The sequence below is a fragment of the Macaca thibetana genome, chromosome 3, assembly GCF_024542745.1.
Source record: "Macaca thibetana thibetana isolate TM-01 chromosome 3, ASM2454274v1, whole genome shotgun sequence".
NCBI lineage: Eukaryota > Metazoa > Chordata > Mammalia > Primates > Cercopithecidae > Macaca > Macaca thibetana.
In genome coordinates, this window is record NC_065580.1 from 100,907,464 (window position 1) to 100,930,910 (window position 23,447).

A 23,447-nucleotide genomic window follows, 5' to 3' on the forward strand; every position below is an offset into this window, starting at 1 on the left:
ACAGGAAGTCTGACGTCTCCTTCCAGGTAGCAAAGGAAAGGCAAGGCAGGTTTTAAAGTTAACAGGCTACCAACATGCAAGAGGGAGCGGGGAGAAACAGTTATGCTGCCATGAAATAGTTCTCATGAATAGTTCTCATGGGGCTCAATGGAAAAGCTTTAATAATGGGGCCTCTGAGAATGCACCCCATTGTTCTGGGTAGCAGTGATTCAAATGAAACAAAGGTTTCAGCAATCGCTAGGAAGCCGGGCCTCTCCTGAAATGCTCCCCCGGGCAGCTATGCTTCCAACTCAACCAGGAAATAAATGCATCAAGAGGCTGTGGTATCTCCACTTCATCACAGAGTCATTCCCCGCTCCTGGCTGTTTGTAGAATAGGCTCCTGCTAAACCTGACCCCTAGAAATCCTGGCACTAACCCAAGAAGGAAGCCCTTACCAGGAAGACGAGGGCCCTATGCTGTCGTGAGTGAAGAGGACTCCCTCGAGAGAGGCAGTATCACAGAGCAGTTGCAGCTACTCTTAAACCCTCCCTCCTCACTTTTCAGCTACAGAATCTTGAAGAAATAAACGTATCTGTCTGTGCCTCAGTTGTGTCATCTGTAAAATGAGAATAACTGTAAGAGTGCCCCCCATCTACTGGGTGTGTGAGATTTCAAGAGGAGGGTGTGTATTAGGCACAGTGTCCAGGGGAAGGGAGCTGTTGTCACTCTTACTGCCCAAGCACACGGGACCACTGGTGGCTGGGCTGCAGCCAGGACCTGGTGCTCCCAGCCACACCCCACAAGGGCTAGGGCCCCTGGGTTCAGTGTCAGAGGTGATGACCTTCCCTTTCAAAAGGGACAAAAATAGAACCAGGAAGTGGGCACCGAGTTCTGTATTCAGTAACACTCTGCTGTTTTCCAGTCACCACTTAGGCTTTGTGGAAGGCAGGAAAAGCAGCCTCCAACCAAGACTTGGCAGGAGGCCAGGAAGGAGAGCACCTAATGCCCCTAAAAAGCCTGCAGTGTCCAGGCATATCCACCCACTCGGGCTGCCTTCACTAGGGCCAGTGCAGGTTGGGAATGCACAAAGCAGCCAAGACCGTCTTTCTGGCCCTGTCCTAGCTCTGCTCTCCCTAGAGAGGCTGGCCTGCACTTAGGGAATGGGATCAAATAATTTTGCAAGCTAAAAAGCAAAGAAAAACCAATATGTAGCAGAGTCTAGTCTTTTTGCAGAAATTGACAAGGTGAGTCTGAATTCATAAGAAATGCAAAGAACCTGGAATGGTCTAAACAATCTTGAGAAAGAACAAAGTAGAACTCACATCTCCTGATTTCAAAATGTACTGCAAAGCTACAGCAATGGTCCTGGCATAGGAGAGACATATAAATCAATGGACCAGAACAGAGAATTCAGAAATAAACCCATACATCTATGGTCAATTGATTTTTGACAAGGGTGTCAGGGCCATTCAATAGGAAAAGATAATCTGTTCAACACGTGGTGCTGCCGGGACAGCTGGATATCCACGTGCAAGAGAATGAGGCTAACCCTCACTTTACACTATACACAAAAATCAACTCAAAATGGATTGCAGACCTGTATGTGAGGGGAAACACTTATAACACTGAACAGAAAACTTGTGTGGAGAGCTTTGCGATCTTGGATTAGGCGATCATTTCTTAGATAAGACACTGAAAGCACAAGCAACCAAAGAAAAAAAAATAGATAAATTGGATTTCATCAAAATTAAAAACTATTGGCAGGGTGCAGTGGCTTCTCGCCTATAATCCCAGCACTTTGGGAGGCTGAGGCAGGCGGATCACCTGAGGTCAGGAGTTCGAGACCAGCCTGGGCTTAAATGGTGAAACCCCATCTCTACTAAAAATACAAAACGAGACAGGCGTGGTGGCTCATGCCTCTAATCCCAACTACTCAGGAGGCTGAGGCAGAAGAATCGCTTGAACCCAGGAGGTGGAGGTTGCAGAGAGCTGAGATTGTGCCACTACATTCCAGCTTGGGTGACAAGAGCAAGACTCCATCTCAAAAAAAAAAAAAAAAAAAAAAAGTGAAAAACTTTTGTCCTTCAAAGGTCACTATCAAGAAAGAGGAAAAACTCCACAGAAAGAAAGAAAATACTTGCAAAACCTGTATCTAGTAAAGGTCTAGCACCCAGAATATATAGAGAAACCCTATAACTCAGCAATAAAAAGACAAACCCAATTTTAAAATAGGCAAAGGATATGCAGACATTTCTCCAAAGAAGCAATACAGATGCCCAGTAGGCACATAAAAAGACATTCAACATTGTTGTCATCAGGGAAATGCAAATCAAAACCACAATATTACTTCACACCCACTAGTATAACTAGATTTTAAAAGATGGACAATAACAAGTGTTGGTGAGGATGTGGAGAAATTGGAACCCACATACATTGCTGGTGAGAATGTAAAATAGTATATCCACTTTAGAAAACAGTTTGGTGGTTCCTCAAAAAGTTACAGAATTGCCATGTGACCCAGAAATTCTGTTCCCAGGTATATTCCCAAAAGAGATGAAAACATATGTTCACCCAAAAGCATGAACAGGAGTGTTCACAGTAGCATTATGCATCATGGTCAAAAAGTAGAAACAACCCAAATGTCCCATCAACTGATTAATAAACTGCAAAATTTCCTTAGAGTGAATTATCATTTAGCCATAAAAAGGAATGAAACATGCTAGAACACAGAGACAAAAGGTCACATATTGCTTGATTCCATTTATATGAAATGCCCAGAGTAGGCAAATCCATAGAGACAGAAAGCAGATTAGTGGTTGCCAGGGTCTGGGAAGGAGAATGATAGGGAGTGACTGCTTAATGGATACAGGGGCTTTTTGGAGTGGGGAGGGGAAGTAAAAATGTTCTAAAATTAGGTGGTGATGGTTGCACTAAAAACCTCTGAATTGTATACTTTAAGAGAGTGAATTTTACAGTATGTAAATTTTATCTCAAAAAATACTTTTGAAAAGCAACACAGTCTGAAATTCTAAGGCTCTCTGAGTTACCATAAATGCTTTAACGTCTGGTTGACTTTCAACATTTCTGCCAAACTCTCTGCCACTTCATCGTCGAGTTCATTTTGGGTCAGCCTAGAGAAAAAAAAAGGAAGTATTTACTCAAGAGAGCCTACTTGGCAGACATTGTTCTAGAGTTCACAGGAGCAGGAACCCAGCCCAAGGCTCTCCAGCTACGCAGATGATCACTCTGAGAACCCAGAAAACAGCCAGGCTCCAAGCCCAGCCTGTCAGCCACACGGAAGGTCAATGGGACTCATTTCTAATGCAAATCCTGTACCCAGGCTCCTGTTTCTTAGCCCGGCTACCTGTAGAGGAGCCCACCCTCCCTCCCCACTTTTGCTGAGCCCTCAGATTTCATGGAAGATGGGGGCCCACAGAAAACAAAGATGGGGGCCCACTGCCTGCTTCTCAGGTCTCCTCTAGTCCCAAGGTCCCTTGAACACCACTGACAGTGTGTTATTCCAAGTCAGTTTGAAGACCTGAAACAGCCTGCACATTAAAATGTGTTCAGTGCTTTGCTCTTAGTTAACTTGTGAGCGACCCAAGTTAAGTGACTAACAGTTCACGAAGCCTCTCAATGGCCCTTAGAACCAGAAGTGGTCTGGATAAAGCACCAAAGCTCCTCAGTGTAAATAGGTAGGACCCACTTGTGCCAGTGGACGAAAGAATCATTAGGAAGAAGAATAGAACAGAAAGAATATTTTTAAAAAATCATTCCTTGAAGGGCAGTTTGGATGTGCCTGTCCAAATTTTAAATGGGTTTCATTTTAAGACAATTAGACTTCCAGAAATTTACCCTACAGTGTGCAAGGATATACACACAAAGCTTTACACATTGCAGCATGCATTGTAGTATTATCCTAATGTAAAATCTGAACAAATTTAAATCAGAAACAACTGATGAAATACATTGCGACATCTATTCAATGGATGATGGGCAGCTAGTAGGGAGAATGAGGTAGAATGAGGAGGGAGAAGAACACAGCATTGACACCTGCTCCGGACTCAGCCTGGCAGGTTTGTATCACCCATGAGCAGGGTGACCTTGGGCAAGGGGCTTAAGTTCTTTGGGTCTGAGTTTTCTCCCTGGTGAATGTTAACAGTATAGATCGTATAGAGTGATTATGAGGCTGAGTGAGTTAACACAGGAAAAAACTATAGAATAACACATGGCATGCAGTCAGCACTTGAGGGCTTCTAGGTGTTGACATTACTGCTATCCATGTGATTTTGCTCTCCATGGGGCACCTGGCCATGTCTGGAGGCATTTTTGATCCTCACCACTGGGAGGTACAGGGCAGAGACGCTGCTAAACCTCCTACACAGGACAGCCCTACTGTAACAAAGAATCACTTGGACCAAAATGTCAACAGCATCAAGATTGAGAAACCCTAAAGGAAACATGTAAAATATGTGTAATCCATGATTATGATATTTTTAGAGCCACTGGTTGAATGCTATTCTATTTTGCACATCTTTGAACATACATAGAACAAAAGTCTAGAAAGGAAAGGTTATTTTGGAAAACACGAAGGGAGGTACTTTCACTTCCTCCTTTTAGGAGGAACTTTAGGTGGTACTTTCACGTCCTCCTTTAGTGTCTTACATTTTTTCCAAAAACCATATATTACTTTTCAAAACGTTAAATGATTTTTTGAGAGGAAAGAATTTAAAATGTACTTACTGGCCAGCAGGCCTAGTGTCAAAACTCTCTCCTAAAGATGACATTGTCATTATTCTCAGTAATTTAGCAAGATCAGATGAGCACTGGGCTCTGAGTAGATGATAGGGAGGGGTGTAATACAGCTCCCTCACCTAACCTGTAAGGAATTTTTTATTTCCTTTTTTTTTTTTTGGTAGATAGAGGGTCTTGCTATATTGTTCAGGCTGGTCTCGAACTCTTGGCCTCAAGCAATCCTCCCACCTCAGCCTCCCAAAGTGCTGGGATTACAGGCGTGAGTCACTGCACCCAGCCACCTGCATGGAATTTATGATACAGGGATGTAAATAAAATTCAAATAAAGCAAAATAAAACATTAAGTGACCATAAAAAAGGGAACACCAACAAAAAACACCCTCAGGAGGCCACATCCACTTAGTAAGTGCCCCGGAGTGCAGAGAGGGTGCGAGGACTGTGGGCTTCAGGTGAGCTGGATGGAGCACAAAGGCCAAACCCTGATGTGAAGACCTGGGGAAGGAGGAGGCTGCCTGGGGGGAGGCAGGTGAAGAGGAAGAAGGGAGAAAATTTTGAGCCAAGTGCATGGAAGTTGGCCTCTGCCAAGCACATGTGAAGGTATCTGAGGATACCTGGATAGCTTGCGTGGCCAGCCTTCTGGTTCTCCTGGGGCCTAGAAGGCCAAGGCCTCAGACCCAGGCTCCTGGAGCCCACTTCCCCCTCCTGTACCTGTTCATGCTTGTGGAAGTGGCTATTTTCTTCTCTAGGAGGAAATTAAGTTATCAACTTAACTGAAAGGCCTAGAGCCTTTCCAATTGGAAGATACCTTTTCTGTTAAGATTCCAGGCCATCTGCAGCCCCTGGGATAATTCCTGAGACCCAAACCCTCCAAAATGACTCTGTGCCAGGTGCAGTGGCTCACACCTGCAATTCCAGGGCTTTGAGAGGCCAGGGCGGGAGAACTGCTTGAGCCCAGGAGTTCAAGACCAGTCTGGATTACAGGAAAATCCCATCTCTACAAAAAATTTTAAAATTAACGGGCCCTGGTGGTGCGTGCCTATAGTCTCAGCTACTCGGGAGGCCAAGGCGGGAGGTTTGAATGAGCCTGGGAGGTCGAGGCTGCAGTGAGCCGAGCCTGTCCACTTAAGCCTGGACAGCAAAGCGAAACCCTATCTCAGAAAAACAAACAAACAAATGAAATGACTCGAGCTGTTACCACAGTATTTCTAGAGACGTGTTCTGCTGCAGGGCCCTCGCGAGGCTCTTTCCTCCTTCTGTGGAGACGCCGTTGGACGCGAGACTAGGAAGGAACATGCTTGGGGTGAATTATTAGAGACACATCTACATTCAATCTTAGCTTCAACATCAGAACAGCTGGGAAGCCTCTGCCTGGTTGTGGCCCCAGCCCAGACTCACTCGGGGCAGGACGCAGAAGTGCTCAGCTGCAGCAGCAGTGCCCAGGCGTTGCTGCCCCAGAGCCCACATAGAGAGCACAAGGGGAGGCCGGATGAAAAACGGGCCATCAGCACAGCCTGCTCACACAACAGTGGGCTGGGGTCGGTGCCTCAGGTTTCCGCACATGGGCAGGAGGCTGGAGAGGCCTGGCAAGCTGTGCTTCTAAAGGCTGGCCCCATCAGGGGACCCCATCTGCGAGACCTGGTGAAGTCTCTTCTGCTACTGCCCCCACCTTCTTGGACTCTTTTTCAGTGGTAGGAAGGACAGCAGCAGAGCCTTGGACATACCAAGGCCTCAAGATTTGGCCAGCAGCCTAAGCGGGGGCTGGGTAGAAGCATCCCTGTTTATAGAGAGGAAGAGTCCCTCTTTTCTAGCATCATCCTGAGGACAAGGAAGGGGCAGAAACCTGCTGGCCAGCATCTTATTAAGTTTTATCTGCACTTAGGAAACCCTCCTTCTACCAGCAAGGGGCATGCAGGGATGGCTGAGGGGCTGGAAATGTCCTCTGTCTTGAGGGGGGTGGTGGTTGGCTGGTGTGGGACACATGCAGAATTCACTGAGCTGAATAAATACTTAAGGTGATTCCTCAAGGATCTAGAACCAGAAATACCATTTGACCCAGCAATCCCATTACTGGGTATATACCCAAAGGATTATACATCATTCTTCTCTAAAGACACATGCACATGTATGTTTATTGCAGCACTATTTACATAGGAAAGACTTGGAACCAACCCAAATGCCCTTCAATCACAGACTGGATAAAGAAAATGTGGCACATATACATCATGGAAGTATTCCATTGCAGTCATAAAAAAAAAAAAAAAAAAAAAGAATGAGATCATGTCCCTTGCTGGGGCATGGATGAAGCTGGAAGCCATCATCCTCAGCAAACTAACACAGGAACAGAAAACCAAACACTACATGCTCTCACTCATAAGTGGGAGTTGAACAATGAGAACACATGGACACAGGGAGGGGAAAAACACACACCCGGGCCTGTCAGGGGGCGGGGGGCAAGGGGAGGGGGAGCATTAGGACAAATACCTAATGCATGCAGAGCTTAAAACCTAGATGACAGGTTGACAGGTGCAGCAAACCACCATGGCACACGTTTGCCTATGTAACAAACCTGCACATCCTCTGCATGTATCCCGGAACTTAAAGTTAAAAAAAAAGAAGAGGCCGGGCGCGGTGGCTCAAGCCTGTAATCCCAGCACTTTGGGAGGCCGAGACGGGCGGATCACAAGGTCAGGAGATCAAGACCATCCTGGCTAACACAGTGAAACCCCGTCTCTACTAAAAAATGCAAAACAAACTAGCCGGGCGGGTTGGCGGGCGCCTGTAGTCCTAGCTACTCGGGAGGCTGAGGTAGGAGAATGGCGTAAACCCGGGAGGCGGAGCTTGCAGTGAGCTGAGATCTGGCCACTGCACTCCAGCCTGGGCGACAGAGCAAGACTCCGTCTCAAAAAAAAAAAAAAAAAAAAAAAAAAAAGAAGAATGTGCTTTACTAGATGGCCTCTTATGCATCAAAAAAAGGTTTGACAAGAGTAAGGAAAATCACACATGCAAATCCCTCTTCTATTAGGAGTGCCAATCACTCTTCCCCAGCAAACCTAGAGCAGCTAGGAGGGACCAGGTTGGCCCCTGGAGACAGCAGGGCCACAGTTACCTCAGGGTGGTCAAGCTGGGGTGGTTCCGCAGAGCCTCTGCGAAGGCTTTTGCTCCTTCATCCCCAACTTGATTGCCCCACATCCTGAAGGAGAAGACAAGATAGTGAATGTTAGCTCCCCCAAAAACAGCCACGCTCACCCCTCCTTTTTTGCCAATGGCCACAGCTCAGTTCCTACTCAACAGACAGATGTTTGTGCCCAGTCCCTGGATCTGTGGCCTGGACACTAATTCCTCACGCTGGCCTCTGAGTGGGCTGCTCTGGATTTCAAATTCAAGGAGTGATGCAAGACCGAAGAGCAGGGGAAGCCTTGTGAACAGAGGCCATCGGCAAGGGGCACAGTTAGACACTGAGCCCCACCGCGAGCTTCGGAGAGCTGTCAGCCTGGGAGCCTGAACTCATGAGACGAAGCACTTGCATGTCTCCTATGGAGAACAGAGGTCTGCAGAGGCCTGGAGGGAAGGCCGTGTGCAGGTGCTGGGTTCCCAGCAACTGCTCAACTCTGGGCAGGGTCAGAGACATTCCTGAAGACATGGTCTTCCAGGAGACAAAGAGCAGGAAGTACCTTCAGAAACCCTATCAGTAATGTTCCTGTCACATAAAGAGGATGTTACCCAACTAAGCTCTGTGGCTGTGGCCATCTTGGTGGAGAGCTGCGGCAATAAAGCTGTATTCTCTCCCCTACAGCAGATCCGGAGAGGCTCTGGCTAAAACAGTCTGCATGGTAAGATGGTGGTCTCCTGACCTGGCTCTGCCATCTGCTACCTGTGCGGACTTCGGGAAATTATGTAGTCTCTTGGATCTCAGTCTCTCGTCTATAAAATGGGGATAATTAGAGCATTCCCTCGTGGAGTTGTTGTGAGGATTCATTGAGTGAACAGATGCAAAGCACTTATAACAGTGTGTGGTTCGCACAAAGTGTTGGTTGTTCCCAATAGGATCAGCATGCACTGTCGACACACAACAAAGCAAGTTCATGTGGCCCACTCACAACACAATGGCGGCTGCCTCAACAACACGTTCGCACCAAGCAAACTACCTGCTTACACCATTCCAGGAATGGCTTGTTGGAACCCAGAATAAGCGTTTTCAGTGTTTTGCTTAAATATATGTATTTACTATACAACTGAATGGCATCACATTTTTAATAAAGTGGAAAGCTACTCAAGGCATGAGATGAAGTGAAAAGGCAAGGATAAAACTCTGTACATACAGTCTGACCCCTACTATATTTTTTTAAAGTAGTACAAAGAGAGAGAGGAAGAAAGAGAAAGTGAGAGAGCTTAACTGAGCTTAAATGTTAACAAGAATTATTTTCTGAGAAGATCATTTGTATTATTTTTCATAGTTTCCAAGTAAAATTACCTGTGTTCCTTTTATAATCCAATAAAAATTATAATGATACAAAAAGCTTTAAAAAGCCTCAAGAATCAAAACCACAATGAGACACTACCTCACACTCATTAGGATGGGTACTGTCAAAAAGAGAAAATAGCAAGTGTTGGCAAGGATGTGGAGAAACTGGAATGCACTGTTGGTGGGAACGTAAAATGGTGCTGCTGCTGCTGTGGAAAACACTATGATGATTCTTCAAAAAATTAAAAATTACCATGGGATCCAGCAATCCCACTGCTGGATATATGCCCAAAAGAATTGAAGGCAGTCCCTTGAAGAGATATTTGTAGGCCCATGTGCACAGCAGCATTATTCACAATAGCCAAAGCATAGAAGCAAGCCAGTGTCTGTTCTTGGAGAATGAGTAAACAAAACATGGCAAAGCCACACAATGGAATATTACTCAGCCTTAAAAAAGAAGGAAATCCTGGCCGGGCATGGTGGCTTATGCCTATAATCCCAACACATCAGGAGACCAAGGTGGGTGGATCGTTTGAGGTCAGGAGTTTGAGACCAGCCTGGCCAATGTGGTGAAACCTTGCCTCTACTAAAAATACAAAAATTAGCTGGGATCGGTGGCGGGTGCCTGTAATCCCAGCTACTTGTGTGGCTGAGGTGGGAGAATTGCTTGAACCCAGAAGGTAGAGGTTGCAGTGAGCCGAGATCATGCCACTGCACTCCAGCCCAGGCAACAGAGTGAGACTCTGTCAAAAAAAAAAAAAAAAAAAAAAAAAAAAAAAAAAAATCCTGTCCCATGCTTCAGCGTGGATGAACCTTGAGGACATGATGCTAGTGAAATCAGCCATTCCCAAAAAGCAAATACTGTATGATTCCACTTACATGAGGAAAAGTAGTCAAAACCATAGAGAGAGTAAGTAGAAGGGTGGCTGCAAGGGGCAGGGGAGAGGGGACCGGGGAGTTATTGCTTAATGGGCACGGTTTCAGTTTTGCAGCATGGTGAAAGCTCTCCACTCTCTCTCCCCAACAGCGAGCCCCAGCGGTCCTTCTGGTATACGGATGCGTGAAAAGAACAGCAGGGGCCCATATACACACACAGCAGGTTGTACCACATACTTCCGCCCCCTTCTACTCACCCGACGTCAGAGATTGATTTGCTGTTCTTCACAGCCAGGGCGAGACACTTCCCTCCTTCACTCGTTATTTTGTTTTTTCCCAGTCTGCAGAGAGAGTCACACACAGTCAGCCTCCAGCTATGCAGGGGTTCCAACGTGGGCCACCCTCCTCCCCACCACAGAGCCCCTTCCAGCCCCATCTTGGGAACTGTGCACTTTCTTCTGGGATCCACAGGAGCCATGCCCTGGGCCTCCTGTCGGGGAGGGACCTGAAGCCCTGGGGACAGTCAGTTAGGGTTCCTCTCCAGGAGATGGCCCACAGTCTCTGCAAAAGCTCGGGGACCTGAGCCCTCCCTGGGGTCCTCTTAAGTGACCTCAGCAGCATCACTGACTTCCCTTGGGAGACCTGAGAGGTCCCACTTTGACTGCCAAGGGTTAAGGTATGTGGCCACTGTCAGGGCAGGACCAGAGGCTCCAAACCTGGCACACTGTCACCCCCTGGGCAGGGCACATCTACAGCAGGGCAAGGGCCCAAGCTCTTGCAACCAGACAGGAAACTCCCTTGGGGCAAAAAGACCAGCAGAAAGGGTGAGAGTTAGTCCTTTCTTCGGGCCAGTAGTTACTGAAATCAAAATGCCAACCTTTCCCCCTACCAACGACAGGTGGCCCTTCCAGAATCCAAGCCTCACGGATCACACAGAGGTATCCTTATCTGACCAACATGGCCCTGGGACAAGTGGAAGGCTTTAGGATGAAAGCTCTTTATCGTGACATGTAATCTTTGAACAACAGAAGGGGGTGACCAAGAGAAGATACTAAGGAACCTGGTGCCTACCCCACTTACTTAAGGTGTGTGAGGCCTTTGCATTCATCCAGGATTTTGGTGACGTACCTGGCTCCGACATCGGTGATCTGGTTGTTGTATAAACTTCAAGAGAAAGCACAGCCATGAGACTTTCTGGCTCCTGATGTCATTTTAATAGCCCCTATTTTTTGAAGCATGTGCTGTCTACTGATTTCCAAAGTCTGGGTTGAAAGGGGAACACACAGGCACCAGAGTTCAGGGCTCTGAGGTCTCACAGCCCAGGTTCAATCCAGCTCCACTACTTTCCCCAGCTTTATGGCCTGAGACAAGTCACCTCACCTCTCTGTGCCTCAGTTTCTCCATCTGTAATACAGGGGTAATGATGATAGCCCCCTTGCAGGGTGGCTCTGAGGATCTTAGGACATAACGCAAAGCCCTGGTGCATGAGTGCGCAGTGACTGGCAGGTGGTGGGTATTTACAACTAAGATTACATTCAGCAACTTGAGAAGAAAAGATTCTGAATATTGAAACTCTTGATGTCTACCTTTCAGCCATCTCACCACTCAATGCCAATTCAATAATACAGCAGATGGAAGTTGAAAGGCAGCTAAGCTCAGGCTTCCAGGGTTCCACAGCCACACAGAGCCCTGGAGCCGAGTGTGGCCTGGGGTCATTTGCATCCATGTCCTCATTCACATTGAAGGCCACTGAGGCCCCAAGAAACTGAACAACTGCTCCAGCTTGCAGAGCCACCAGTGGTGTGGGGCTGGCCCTCAATCCCTTGTCTCAGGCTCCAAAACCTCAAAGGCTCTGAACGCCCAGAGTTTCTCACAATTCTTTTGGCAACTGATGTGGAGCTATTTATAGTCTTTCTTACCACACTTGGTTTGACTGTTTCATCCATTCTGCGAGAGAAATATGAGTGTTTGAAAATGGGGCACTGCCGTAGACCCATGTGGCCACATCAGGCTGCAGCATGCACTCAGAATCCCCTTTCGGGTCTTGCCCCAAAGGCTCTGGATGAGGGATTCTGGACCCAAAATAGTCCAGACTAATATGTAAACAGGATTCTAACATTTATTCAACATATCCCCTTATATTCTCTTTGCATCCCCCAATAACCAGTTGTAAACCTTCTTGCCTATACTGGGATCCCAATTTTATAGGTTAGGAGGCTGAGGCTCAGCAAGACTTCATGACTGGCCGAGCCACAAAGAGAACCCAGGACTCTCAACTCCTAGGCCAGCGCCCTCCCCAGCCCTGGGCCATCCATGCGGATCATCCAGAGACCCACAGGAATGTGAATTCCCTGCAGCTCTGTATATTACTAGGTAGTTAGCACAGTGTTCTGGAGAAAGACATACCCCAAATATGTCACAATTTTGTATTTGGTCAGCTCTTCGCTTAGCACCTTTACCCCACCGTCAGTGATCTGGTTTACGCTGAGTCTGAAACAAACAGCAAAAAAATTACGAGTCAGGGTAGGCACTCATTATGAAGGATCATTAATCTTACAAAGATCCAGAAACCTTCAGGCCCTGGAGTTTTCCCCAGTATAGACGGCCCTGGAGAATGACTGCAGCAATCAGCCAAATAGCCCCTTACAAAGCCTGGCCAACGTGGGGCCACCAGACCCGTCCTGCACCAGCCCATAGGTGAGGCTGCAGCACAGCCCCTGGCTCCTCACATGACCATGAGGGACACAGGGAGGACACGTGAGGCCAGCCACCTCTGACATCCACCCTTTGCGTGTGGCCTATGTGTCAGCCAGACCCTGTACCTGGTTCTCATATGGTGGAGGGCATGGGTTTGGAAACATCAGGGGCTGCTTTTAGTGGTTGTGACTGGAGGAGGGAGTGCCCTGTCATCTTGCGGGCAGGGCCAGTGATGTTAGGTGTCCTGCAAAATGCTGGACAGGTCTCACAAGAACTGTTGCACCCAAAATGCCAACAGCCTCCCCCCATCCAGAAACACATGGGCTAACTCTGACTTGTCACTGGAAAAGGCTATGGGTCCTTTTGTCAAAGGAGACTGCTCATGTCATTCTGTAAAGTGTCGGACAGCAAATATTTTAGGCTCTGGGGGCCATGTGGTCTCTGCCGCAACTACTCAACTGTGTAGTGTGAAGCAGCCAGTAAGTAAATAAATGGGTATGGCTGTGTTCCAACAAACCTTTACTTACAAACACAAGCCATGGGCCCAGTTAGACCCACAAGCTGACCTTGATAACAAGTAAAATGCTGAACAATGAAAAGCTTGATGTTTAGGCCACATCAAAATGATCAAGTCAGACACTCTGGACCCTTCCCCTCAGAGTCCCCAGCTTGGGCTGGGAAATAGTGTGCATGTACACGGCATGGCCAGCCCAAGATAGCACAGGCTAGTGGACATTCCCAATATCTATACTTTCTTAGCAATAGACTCCCCCATCTTTTAGCTGGGCCCATCTGATTAAGTTCTGAAATACTATTGCCCATACTATTAAGTTCTGAAATCGAAGCAGCAGTATAATTAGTAATAGACAATAAGTGTTCTTAAAACTTTGAGGCATGCCCTCGATCTTCGCCCTTGCTTCTTACTGAGCGCCAGAGTGTCGACTAGATGGCTGGAGTCTGAGCAGCCCTCTTGGGCCAAGATGTGAAAGCCAGGTAGTGAGGATGGCAGAGCAGCAAGGCAGAGAGAGCCTGGGCTCCGGAGGGTCATGGAGATTCCATAGCAGTTCCGAACTACCTACCTCTAGACTTTTACATGAGAGAAATAAGTTTGTAAGTCACCAAGATTTGGGGTTTTCTCTCTCAGCTAAAATTAATCCTAACTGACGCAGCCAGAGAGCTGAGCGTGCTTCCCGTGGTTACTCACACCCTCTGCTTTCCTACAAGCTGCTTTTTTTCTCACTGTGTGAAGAAAAGCTTCACCTGGGGACAGTAGGAAGGGCAGGGCCACCACACTGGTGTGGAGTTTCCCATTTAAAAGATGGACAGAGGGGCCGGGCGCGGCGGCTCATGCCTGTAACCATAGCACCTGGCCAACAAGGGGAAACCTATCCTACTAAAAATACAAAAACCTTAGCCGGACATGATGGCGTGTGCCTGTAATCCCAGCTACTCAGGAGGCTGAGGCAAGAGAATCGCTTGAACCCGGGAGGCGAAGGTTTCAGTGAGCCGAGATTGCACCACCGTACTCCAGCCTGGGCAACAGAGCAGGGGCGGGGGCAAAAAACAAGATGGACAGAGCGTAGCACTGAGTGTGAGACTGCCTAGGGCTACAGAGGGAGAGTCACTGGCTGAGAGTACAGAGGACAGACTGCAGGTTTTCTAATTCCCAGGCTAGGGCAGACTTCGGCCCCCTGCACCCCATGTCCCCATGCAATTTACACTCTGACATTGGTGTGACAGGCACTGGGAGTCAGTTCTAAACCCCCACTGCTCTTCAGAAATGCATGAGTCAAGTAATGGTGAATTTAACCCCCTGTAGAAATTTACAAGGTTTATTTTACACAGGAAATGCTAATAGAAGAAAACAGACTGGCCTCTATTTCCCCTAAACTATGGAACAGGAAAACAACTACGAGTTAGCATTTTAGCTGAGATCTCTAGCAGTGCGAAGGGCTGCTGGCTTTGATCACAGAAAGTCACCAATGCCAACTGGCACAAGGTCTGCTTTCTCTGCAGTAATAAAAGCTCCCATATTCCAGAAACTTTTTGAGGGCTATCTCGGAGCCTTACATTAATCTTAAAAGGAAGGTTCTTTATGCATTCTGGCACTACCATGTCTGAGCTGTGTGACCTAAAGCAAGCTATTAACTTCTCTGTGCCTCCACTTCCTCATCTGCCAAAATAGAGACAATAACAGTACCTAAGTTACAGGGTTGTAAAGAGCACTCCATTGGTGATATTTGTAATGCACTTCACCCATTCTCAATTAACATTGGTTCTTGTGGCCATAATTGATAGGATTATGAGCATTTTCTTTTTCCAGATGAGGGCACGAAGGCTCTGAGAGTTAAGCACTTTCTTCAAGGGCACCCAGCTGTGGCTGATCCAGGTCCACCTGCCCCGAAGCTTTGCACCTTGCCCTCCGCCCCACTGAGAGAGAAAAGGTCTGGACATTCCAAGGCCCCTGGTCATGAGTCCTACAGGATCCTGGTGCCCCCTGAGCCTGGCCCGCCCGGCCCACCTGCTGCTCCCCTTGCCTGGCGGCCTCACCTGATAACGGTGAGGCGGCTGAAGCAGGGCCGCAGCTCCCGCACGCCGTAGTCGTTGAGATTGTTGTTGTCCAGGTCTAGGGCCAGCCGCTTGGGGAAGTGATGCAGGACGAAGGACAGGGCGCTGCAGTCGGCCGAGCAAGCATTGCAGTAGGTCAGCTTGAGGTAGTTGGCGCAGATGCCCCTGGCCGCCAGCTGCCCCACCTTCTGGCTCTGCGTCTCATAGATGCAGCGCAGCATCCAGATGAACGTGGGCATGGCCTGCACCTGGTTGAAGCTTTCGACCTGAACTCGGGGCAGGCTCTTCAGATAGCCCCTCAGGCTGGAAAACAGGTGTGCCCACAGGGCCTTGCGCTTCCTCCTCAGGGCCGCCGCGGGCACCAGGTGCCGCAAGAGCTTCTGTTTGGCTTTGGACAACAGCCCGCACAGGAAGAGGTTGGTGAACTGGAAGTGATCCTTGTTCTTGAAGAGGTCTTCCCGTGATGGACTGCTGCCCCGCAGGCACTGGAACGGGAGGAAGGGAGGATAGCAGGATGCGGCCGCTGCCCCCCCAGGGGGCATCCACTCCTGGAAGAACCTGAGCAGCTCCCGAGTGCCCACCCTGTCGTCCAGCACAAGGAAAAAGGCTGTAAAGAAGGCCTGGAGGGTGAGATGGAAAAACTCATAGGACTGCTGGTCGCCCCCGGGGCCCAGCTCCGGCAAAGCCCGCAGGAAGCCCAGCTGCATGTCTCCCTCCTGCAGCCCGGAGGCCTCCACTTCCTCCTGGGTGAAGACAAAGAGGCTCCTCTCCATGCCCCGGTGGGCCAGCTGCCCCAGCGAGCACAGAGTGTCCCGGCCGGCGCGGAGGGTCTCCACCGGGCTGCGTGTGTTCCGCTGCACCAGGCTGCTGGGCTGCATCCTGTTCAGGTGGACCTCAGTGACCAGCAGGAAGACGTCCGTCAGGGTCATCATGCAGTTGGGCAGCTGTGGTGAGCCTTCGAAGGCGGCACGGAAGTGCTGGAAGCACCGGAAGATGATCCAGCAGAAGAGGGGCACAGAGCACAGGCTGCAGAGGTTGGGGTTGGCCTCCAGCTGGCTCAGCAGGTGGTCCTGCAGAGCCCGCTCGGGGAACATCTTCCTGGCATAGGCGCGCAGGTGGCTGGGGGAGAAGCCCCGGAGAAGCACCTTCTTCCGCAGGAACTGGCGCGGGACCTCGATGCCTGTGCGGGCCGTGAGCAGCTTGCTAGCCCCCTTGAGCAGCTTCCCACTGAGCAGGTTGGCCAGCAGGACCAGGGGGTGGGCAGGCTCCCAGGGGCAGGAGCTGTCAGGCACGCGGCTCAGGTCCAAGTCCGAGTGCAGCTCGTCCAGGCCGTCAAAGGTGAAGAGGGCCACATGGGGGAAGCGCAGCAGAAAGGCGAACACCTCCTCGGGGTCCTGCTCCGGGTAGCAGTAGTGCTTGAAGAGCAAGTCCTGCAGACACAGCCTGTCACTTTCCCTGAAGCAGCTGAACATGCGGCAGCGAAAGTGAAAGAAGAATTTGACCCCTGCGTCTAGCCGGCCCGTGGCCCAGAGGCTCTGCAGCCGCTGTAGCAGCATGGACTTGCCCACCCCAGCATCGCCCAAGACGAAGATGGTCTCGCCCTGCTCATTGAGGATGCCGGTGGTGTGGTCCAGGAGGCAGGCCAGGCTGTCCAGGCTGCCCAGGCTCTCATTGCTGAAGCTGACCAGCTCCATGATGGTGTCCATGTAGATCTCCTCCAGCAGCAGCTCCTCCTTTTGGGCATAGCACAGCATGAACTTGGAGTCACGGCCCAGGTGGTGTTGCAGCTGCTGAGTGTACCTGCTCACTGGAGGGCACGGCAGCAGAGTGAGAAGGAGAGAGGCAGAAACAGCATCAAACAGGGAGGTCTCAAAGAGGAGAGGCGAGTGCATAAACAAAATTCACAACCTGGACCCTGAGGCCAGTGCAGCCACTCCTCAGATGCAGACCTGGGGAGCATCACAGAGCCAGCATTCCTGACCCTGAGGGTCCTGGGCTTCCATCCCTCTGCTTGACCTCAGATTTAGCCAGAGAGGAGGTGACAGACTTCGACTGGGATCAGTGTCTGAGACAGGCCACCCTTATTCCTCTGCACGGTGTCATCATCGAACTGCAGTTAAACGCTGAAGCCCCTCACACTTGAGGGCCAGGTCAGATGGCCATGCTGGCCCTCCTCCACCAACACCGCTTTTTTGTTGTTAGAGATAGGGTCCTGCTCTGTCACTCAGGCTAAGGTGCAGTGGCCCAATCATAGCTTACCGCAGTCTCAAACTCCCAGGCTCAAGCAATCCTCCCACCTCAGCCTCCCAAGTAGCCGGGACCACAGGCATATGCCACCACGCCCAACTAATTTTTGTGTTTTTTGTAGAGATGGGGTCTCGCCATGTTGCCCAGCCTGGTCACAAACTCCTGGGCTCAAGCGATCCGCCCGCCTCGGCCTCCCAAAGTGTTAGGGAGTGTTATATATTCATCAATAATTTTGAGTAAGTTTACAAAGTTGTGCAAACCTCACCACAGTCCAGTTCTAGAACATCACCATTTTCCCAGTTTTCTGGAGCCTATTTGCAGCCAATCCCTGGGCCATAGGCATCTACTGATATGCTTTGTCTATAGATTTAACTTTTCTGGACCTTTCATATAAACAGAATCATACAATATGTAGTCTTTTGTGTGAGGCTGCTTGTAGAGTGAATTATGCTTTAAAAGCTAATAAAGTAGCTGGCTAATGGAACCAACAGAGAAGTCTTTCAAAAGAATGATTCCTCATGGGAATATTTTCCTTTTTTTTTTTTTCATGCGGGAAGGACATAAGGGGAGGCAGGAAGGAGCAGACAGAGTCAGAAGCTGGCAGTGGCTGGCAGGCACCTGCAGGGGCCGTGGAAGCCGGAGCCTAGCCCTGACACTCTGCCGGCTGGCCTTGTTTCCCCTAAGCACACACCTGTCTTGTGCTTCTGTTTCCAATGACATATTGGATTCTTTAAAAGGCAGGATTTGGGACCTTGGTGCTGGTATGTTACCAACAGCTGTCTCAAAGTGGAGAGTTCAAAAGCAGAGAAAGAAGACTCCTGCCACCGAGCAGATCCTGGCCCCAATGATATGTTCTCATGTGCCTTGGACTGCCACTGTGCTGACTGCCATTTGCAAGGGCACATTTGTGAGACTGCTGACTGGTGGTCTCTTCCAGCAGACTTGAAGCTCCCTGAGGGCAGGAACCCTATCTGTGTTTGCTCACCACTGTCTCCCTGACACTCAGCACAGGGTAGGGTCTTGGCATGTGGTGGGTACAGCAAAAAATACTTATTGAACGAATCAGTTAACTAATGGGGTCTCCCATGGTTCTTTGGAAATAAGGACTGGCACCCAAGGGTGACAGAATACCTTGCTTAGAATCAAAACCGGCAAGGCTTTTTAATTTTTTTCTTTCCTTTTTCAGAGACAGGGTCTCACTCTGTCACCCAGGCTGAAGTGTAGGGGCACAATCACAGCTCGCTGCAGCCTCAGACTCCTGGGCTCAAGCAGTCCTCTTGCCTCAGCCTCCCGAGTAGCTGGAACTACAGGTGTGTGCTACCATGTCCAGCTAAAGATTTTTTTTAAAGAAAAAAAAATACAACCTTGAATTTGTGCAACCATTAAAATGTCTACATATGTCAGAATAGGAAGAAAGCAAGCGGTTAGAACAGAGGCCATTCTCACACTTCCACAGGCCCTTCTATAAACCAGACCATCAAGGTGTGGGCAGTTCAATAGCAGCCACCTGGGCTGCACTTGGGTGACAGGGTTCCGCTGTTCCTTTCTAAACTCAAAGTAGCACCTGGGCCTGCTTCCTGAGGTGGCACTCAGGGCTGGCCCAGCCATTACCAAACCCCAGGGCCCTGCTTGCACTGGTGCCTGCAGTCTCGCTGGGGCTGACTCCTACCTGGGTCAGTGTTGACCACGACTTTGCTCTGAATGAGCAGGGAAGGGGAGAAGCCGATCTCCAGCAGCCAAGGCCTGAGGTCCACGTAAGCATCTGCGAGTTGCTGGAGCAAGTAGAGGAAGAACTCGGATACCTCTTCACCCTTGCTCTGTACCAGGTCCAGAATTTTGCGGACCTGGAGGCGACACAAGCATGAGGGCCCGGGCTGGCATGAGAGGCATCCTCCTACCGTAAGGACCCTCAGGCAGGCTCAGGGCAGGGCTCTGAGTTCTTACTACAGCCGGTAGCTATGCCATCCCCCCAGCTGCTGTGACAGTCAACATGTTGGAGCCCTAAAATCTGAAAAATGACCTCCTGAGCAAGAAATAAAACCACCCAGCTCTAAGGAACCAGGAGGCTTCCATGAGCCGAAAAATAAAAAGGACAGACAAGTAGCTATGGAATTCTCTCCCTCCTTTTCCCTTTTTTTTTTTTTTTTTTTTTTTTTTTTTTTTTTAGACAGAGTCTCACTCTCTCACCCAGGCTGGAGTGCAATGGCACAATCTTGGTTCACTGCAACCTCCACCTCCCAGGTTCAAGGGATTCTCCTGCCTCAGCCTCCCAAGTGGCTGGGATTACAGGCGCCCGCCACCACACCCGGCTAATTTTTGTATTTTTATTAGAGACGGGGTTTCACCATGTTGGCCAGGCTGGTCTCAAACTCCCGACCTCAGGTGATCCCTCTGCCTCGGCCTCCCAAAGTGCTGGGATTACAGGCATGAGCCATGGTGCCCAGCCTTCTCCTTGTCCCTCTTAACCTGACACAACTGGCGTGCAGGAATGAGAGTGGAGAGGGGAGAGCTACCCCTTGGGCATAATGAGGTGGGCACCTGGGCCACACAGCAGGAGGGTGACAGGCCATACGTTAAAAACGGCTTTTTTTCTTGTTAAAAATGTAGGAAAACAAACCAAGAGAAGAGAACAAAGCACACGAGTGTGCTACTGCTTCCCCCAGAAACAGTCCTGGTCTCTTCTGAATCCCAGCGGGGTCATGTCATAAACGGGTTGTGTCATTCCTCTAACCAAGAAGGAATTTGTGGTCTCCATTTTATTTTTCAGGAGATAACGCAAAACTTCAGTGAAAGTAAGGGCTGTTAAGGCGCCCCACAGTGGAGCGGGGAAGATCCTTCAATGTGGACCCACCGTGGGATGTCATCATTCCTGAACCTAAGGCGGTTCCCCTCCGAGTCTCACCCAGCAGCGAGCACCCTCCGGTCTTCAGAGGCACTGAACGAACATCGCTGCTGGGATGCTTTTATGCTTATGTTCTTTTTCCCTCCTAATTTAAAGAGGATCCAAAAATGAAGTGTCTGAGAACCAATACACACAGCAATGAGAACTGAAATGTCAGGGTTTGCTCCAGACACAAACACAGGAATGAAAGACCTGATTGTGCAACCTGCTAACCCAGGCATTTGTGTGCTATTAGTACCCCAAAGTGCAGCCCTGCCCCCTGGACTAAACTCCCACGCTCTTCATTCAGATCAGCAGGGAGAGGCCTCTTCCAGCTCCCCGGGTCCACACAATGCCCATGCCCATCCCTGTCCCCGGGGCACCTTGTCGGGCTGGGTGGGGCAGGCACACACAATCTCAGCGTCTTCGGTGGAGAAGTAGTCATTCTTCAGTAAGTTGTCCACCAGACACTGAGTGTTGCGGATGCAAGTGACCAGAAGTTCCCGGTTGCTTTTCAGTAATTGAATGTGAGGATGAGACTCTGATGGGATTATTTCCATCTCACTGTGGCCCTGCTCTTCCATAGTTAAAGTAGCAAGTGGCTACTTTTCCCAAATTCATCTTCGGCTGCGTGTGTCCTCCCAGCAGTAGGGCAATCAGGATTCAGGCCCTGCCCTCCAGGGCCCCTGCTACTCTGTGCATCCCCTGAAGAGACCAATGATATCATCAGCAAAGCAAAAGCTAAAGAAAGAGCCCACCCCACCTCCCACTGGTCCTGGGTTTCTCTACCTAGAGCAGGAAGGAGCCGTGCTTAAGATCTTTATCTGGCCAGGCAAGTTGGCTCATGACTGTAATCCCAGTGCTTTGGGAGGCTGAGATGGGCAGATAGCTTGAAGTAAGGCCAGTAGTTTGAGATCAGCCTGTGCAACATAGTGAGACCCCCATCTCTCAAAAAATAAAAAAATTAGCCAGGCATAGTGGCGCACACCTGTAGTCCTAGCTATTGGGGAGGCTAAGGCAGGGGGATCGCATGAGCACAGGAGTTCAAGGCTGCAGTGAGCTATTATCACAGCACTGCACTCCAGCCTGGGTTACAGAGCAAGGTCCTGTCTGCAACAAAACTTTTATCTTAGATGCATTAAAGAAAAAAAAATCATAATTTAATTGTTTGTGCTTGAGGGTTACATCACTAGAGTAGGTGACCAGAGATAGCCAACCCTTTTTTATTTTTAAATCAAAACTTCTTCATTATGACTATAAAGCAAAAGTGTGCTTCGATCGTAGACTGAGATAGAGATGGAAAGGTGTATTATTTTACATAATAAGGTTAACAGGGCTTGGAGGTTTCTGCATTCCCCAAGCAGGGAACAGGCCCAGAACTGAGAAAGAAGGACCTGTGAGGTTTGGTGGGAGACAGGGTCTCAGCACAAAATAGCCTAAGGAGAGAGACAACTGCATGAAGTCTCCTGTGGTAGCCAGAGCCAAGGAACTTGGGGACAGTGATGTCTCAGTCACTGTTGCCCATTTTGGTTTGTGCTATAACCTCTTCCCCTGTGTCCTTGACCTTCAGCAAAGTCTGTTATACACAAGCACCCTGGGGAAGGAGGGAGAAGCAATGGCCCCATGTGGCATGAAGCGGGACAGAGGGAGGGCAGAGGTGCAGGAGGAAGAGGGACAGTCGGCACGGAGTTCCCGGGATTAGATTCCCAAGAGAGGCATCTCTCTGGAAACCCTTGAAAACAAGTGCTGAGTTTCTTGTCTGGGTAGGAACAGGGACCCAGGCTATTTTATTTGGGCATTAAAAAACACGTGGGTTTATCTGAGTTATCCCAAAATTGAACTCACTACCTTCCTTATAACAGTAACAGCAAATAATAATAATAATTTTTTTTTTAAATCCCACAGAAGACCCTTCAGCCTCTTCTCGTCCAGGCATACTTGCATGTGCAAAATGATCTTGGAAGCGGAAAGGCCTGGAATTGGCCACTTTGTCGTTTGTCTAGGCAGGAAAACCCATGCATTTCACAGAGAGAGTTTTTAAAAAAAGTTTTTTTATAGTTCAAAAAAAAGTTCATAGATCTTTTAACACTATCAACATCATTAATATGTTTCACAAGCCACATCTGTTAACATTCAGGTCTAGTGGTTCTCAATTTTTTTTCCACCAAGGGCACATGAGTCTCCTGCTCTTTGACACGCTTCCATGTTTTCTTTTTTTAACCTATCAAATGCCAGATCCCACACAATAGCTTTCTTTTTAGAACCCAAATGATAGCGCAAGAAAGAGTACAATTTAAAATTATCAGCAACAGAAGGGCAAGAGATCCCCACCAAAAAAATTTAAAGGGATGAAAATATTGGTTATTGTTCCAATAAAAGTTATTAAATGCTAATCCAGCCTTTTCTCCTTTTTCTTTTTTTCTTTTTTTTTTTTTTTTTGGCAGAGTCCCACTGTGTGGCCCAGGCTGGAGTGCAGTGGCACAATCTTGGCTCACAGCAACATCTGCCTCCCGAGCTCAAGCAATTACCCTGCATCAGCCACCTGAGTAGCTAGAACTACAGGCGTGTGTCACCACACCCAGCTAATTTTTGTATTTTTAATAGAGACAGGGTTTCACCATGTTGGCCAAGCTGGTCTTGAACTCCTGACCTCAAGTGATCTGCCTGCCTCGGCCACCCAAATTGTTTGGATTACAGGCGTGAGCCACCACGCCCGGCTATTTTCCATGGCGGTCAATTCTATGACCCCCTTTAGGATCCTTAGCTTTAAAAAATCGGCTCATTTAAAGCATATCAGTTGACAATATTAAATTTAAATTAGCAGTTAATAATACCTTTTTAAGTTCCTGGCGTCATTCTTTGAAGTTAGAATATTTTAAAACAACATTCTTTAAATCTTCAATTTCCAAGTTCTTTCTGGAATCTGCAAAATCGAACAAAGACTTAAAAAAATTATTGTGGCACATGGTGAATGAATGAA

At 48.7% G+C, this 23,447-nt stretch overlaps 2 protein-coding genes across 4 annotated transcripts in view; one reads left to right on the forward strand and one right to left on the reverse strand.

Moving 5' to 3' along the window:
- The window catches only part of GARS1 (glycyl-tRNA synthetase 1), a 440,746-nt gene that overhangs the window by 255,405 nt on the left and 161,894 nt on the right, over nucleotides 1–23,447 (forward strand). The gene's annotated exons all lie outside the window — the stretch shown is intronic.
- NOD1 (nucleotide binding oligomerization domain containing 1) overlaps nucleotides 1–23,447 on the reverse strand; it is a 49,887-nt gene that overhangs the window by 6,283 nt on the left and 20,157 nt on the right. For all 3 annotated transcript variants that reach the window (XM_050783221.1, XM_050783222.1, XM_050783223.1), the window contains 10 exons: nucleotides 23,302–23,390; nucleotides 20,851–21,172; nucleotides 19,256–19,430; nucleotides 15,322–17,146; nucleotides 12,481–12,564; nucleotides 11,155–11,238; nucleotides 10,332–10,415; nucleotides 7,843–7,926; nucleotides 5,932–6,015; nucleotides 3,029–3,112 (listed from right to left, as the gene is read on the reverse strand). In XM_050783221.1, the coding sequence (XP_050639178.1) occupies nucleotides 3,029–3,112; nucleotides 5,932–6,015; nucleotides 7,843–7,926; nucleotides 10,332–10,415; nucleotides 11,155–11,238; nucleotides 12,481–12,564; nucleotides 15,322–17,146; nucleotides 19,256–19,430; nucleotides 20,851–21,051 (2,705 nt within the window). In that variant the 5' untranslated portion in view covers nucleotides 21,052–21,172; nucleotides 23,302–23,390. The remainder of the gene's footprint in view (nucleotides 1–3,028; nucleotides 3,113–5,931; nucleotides 6,016–7,842; nucleotides 7,927–10,331; nucleotides 10,416–11,154; nucleotides 11,239–12,480; nucleotides 12,565–15,321; nucleotides 17,147–19,255; nucleotides 19,431–20,850; nucleotides 21,173–23,301; nucleotides 23,391–23,447) is intronic.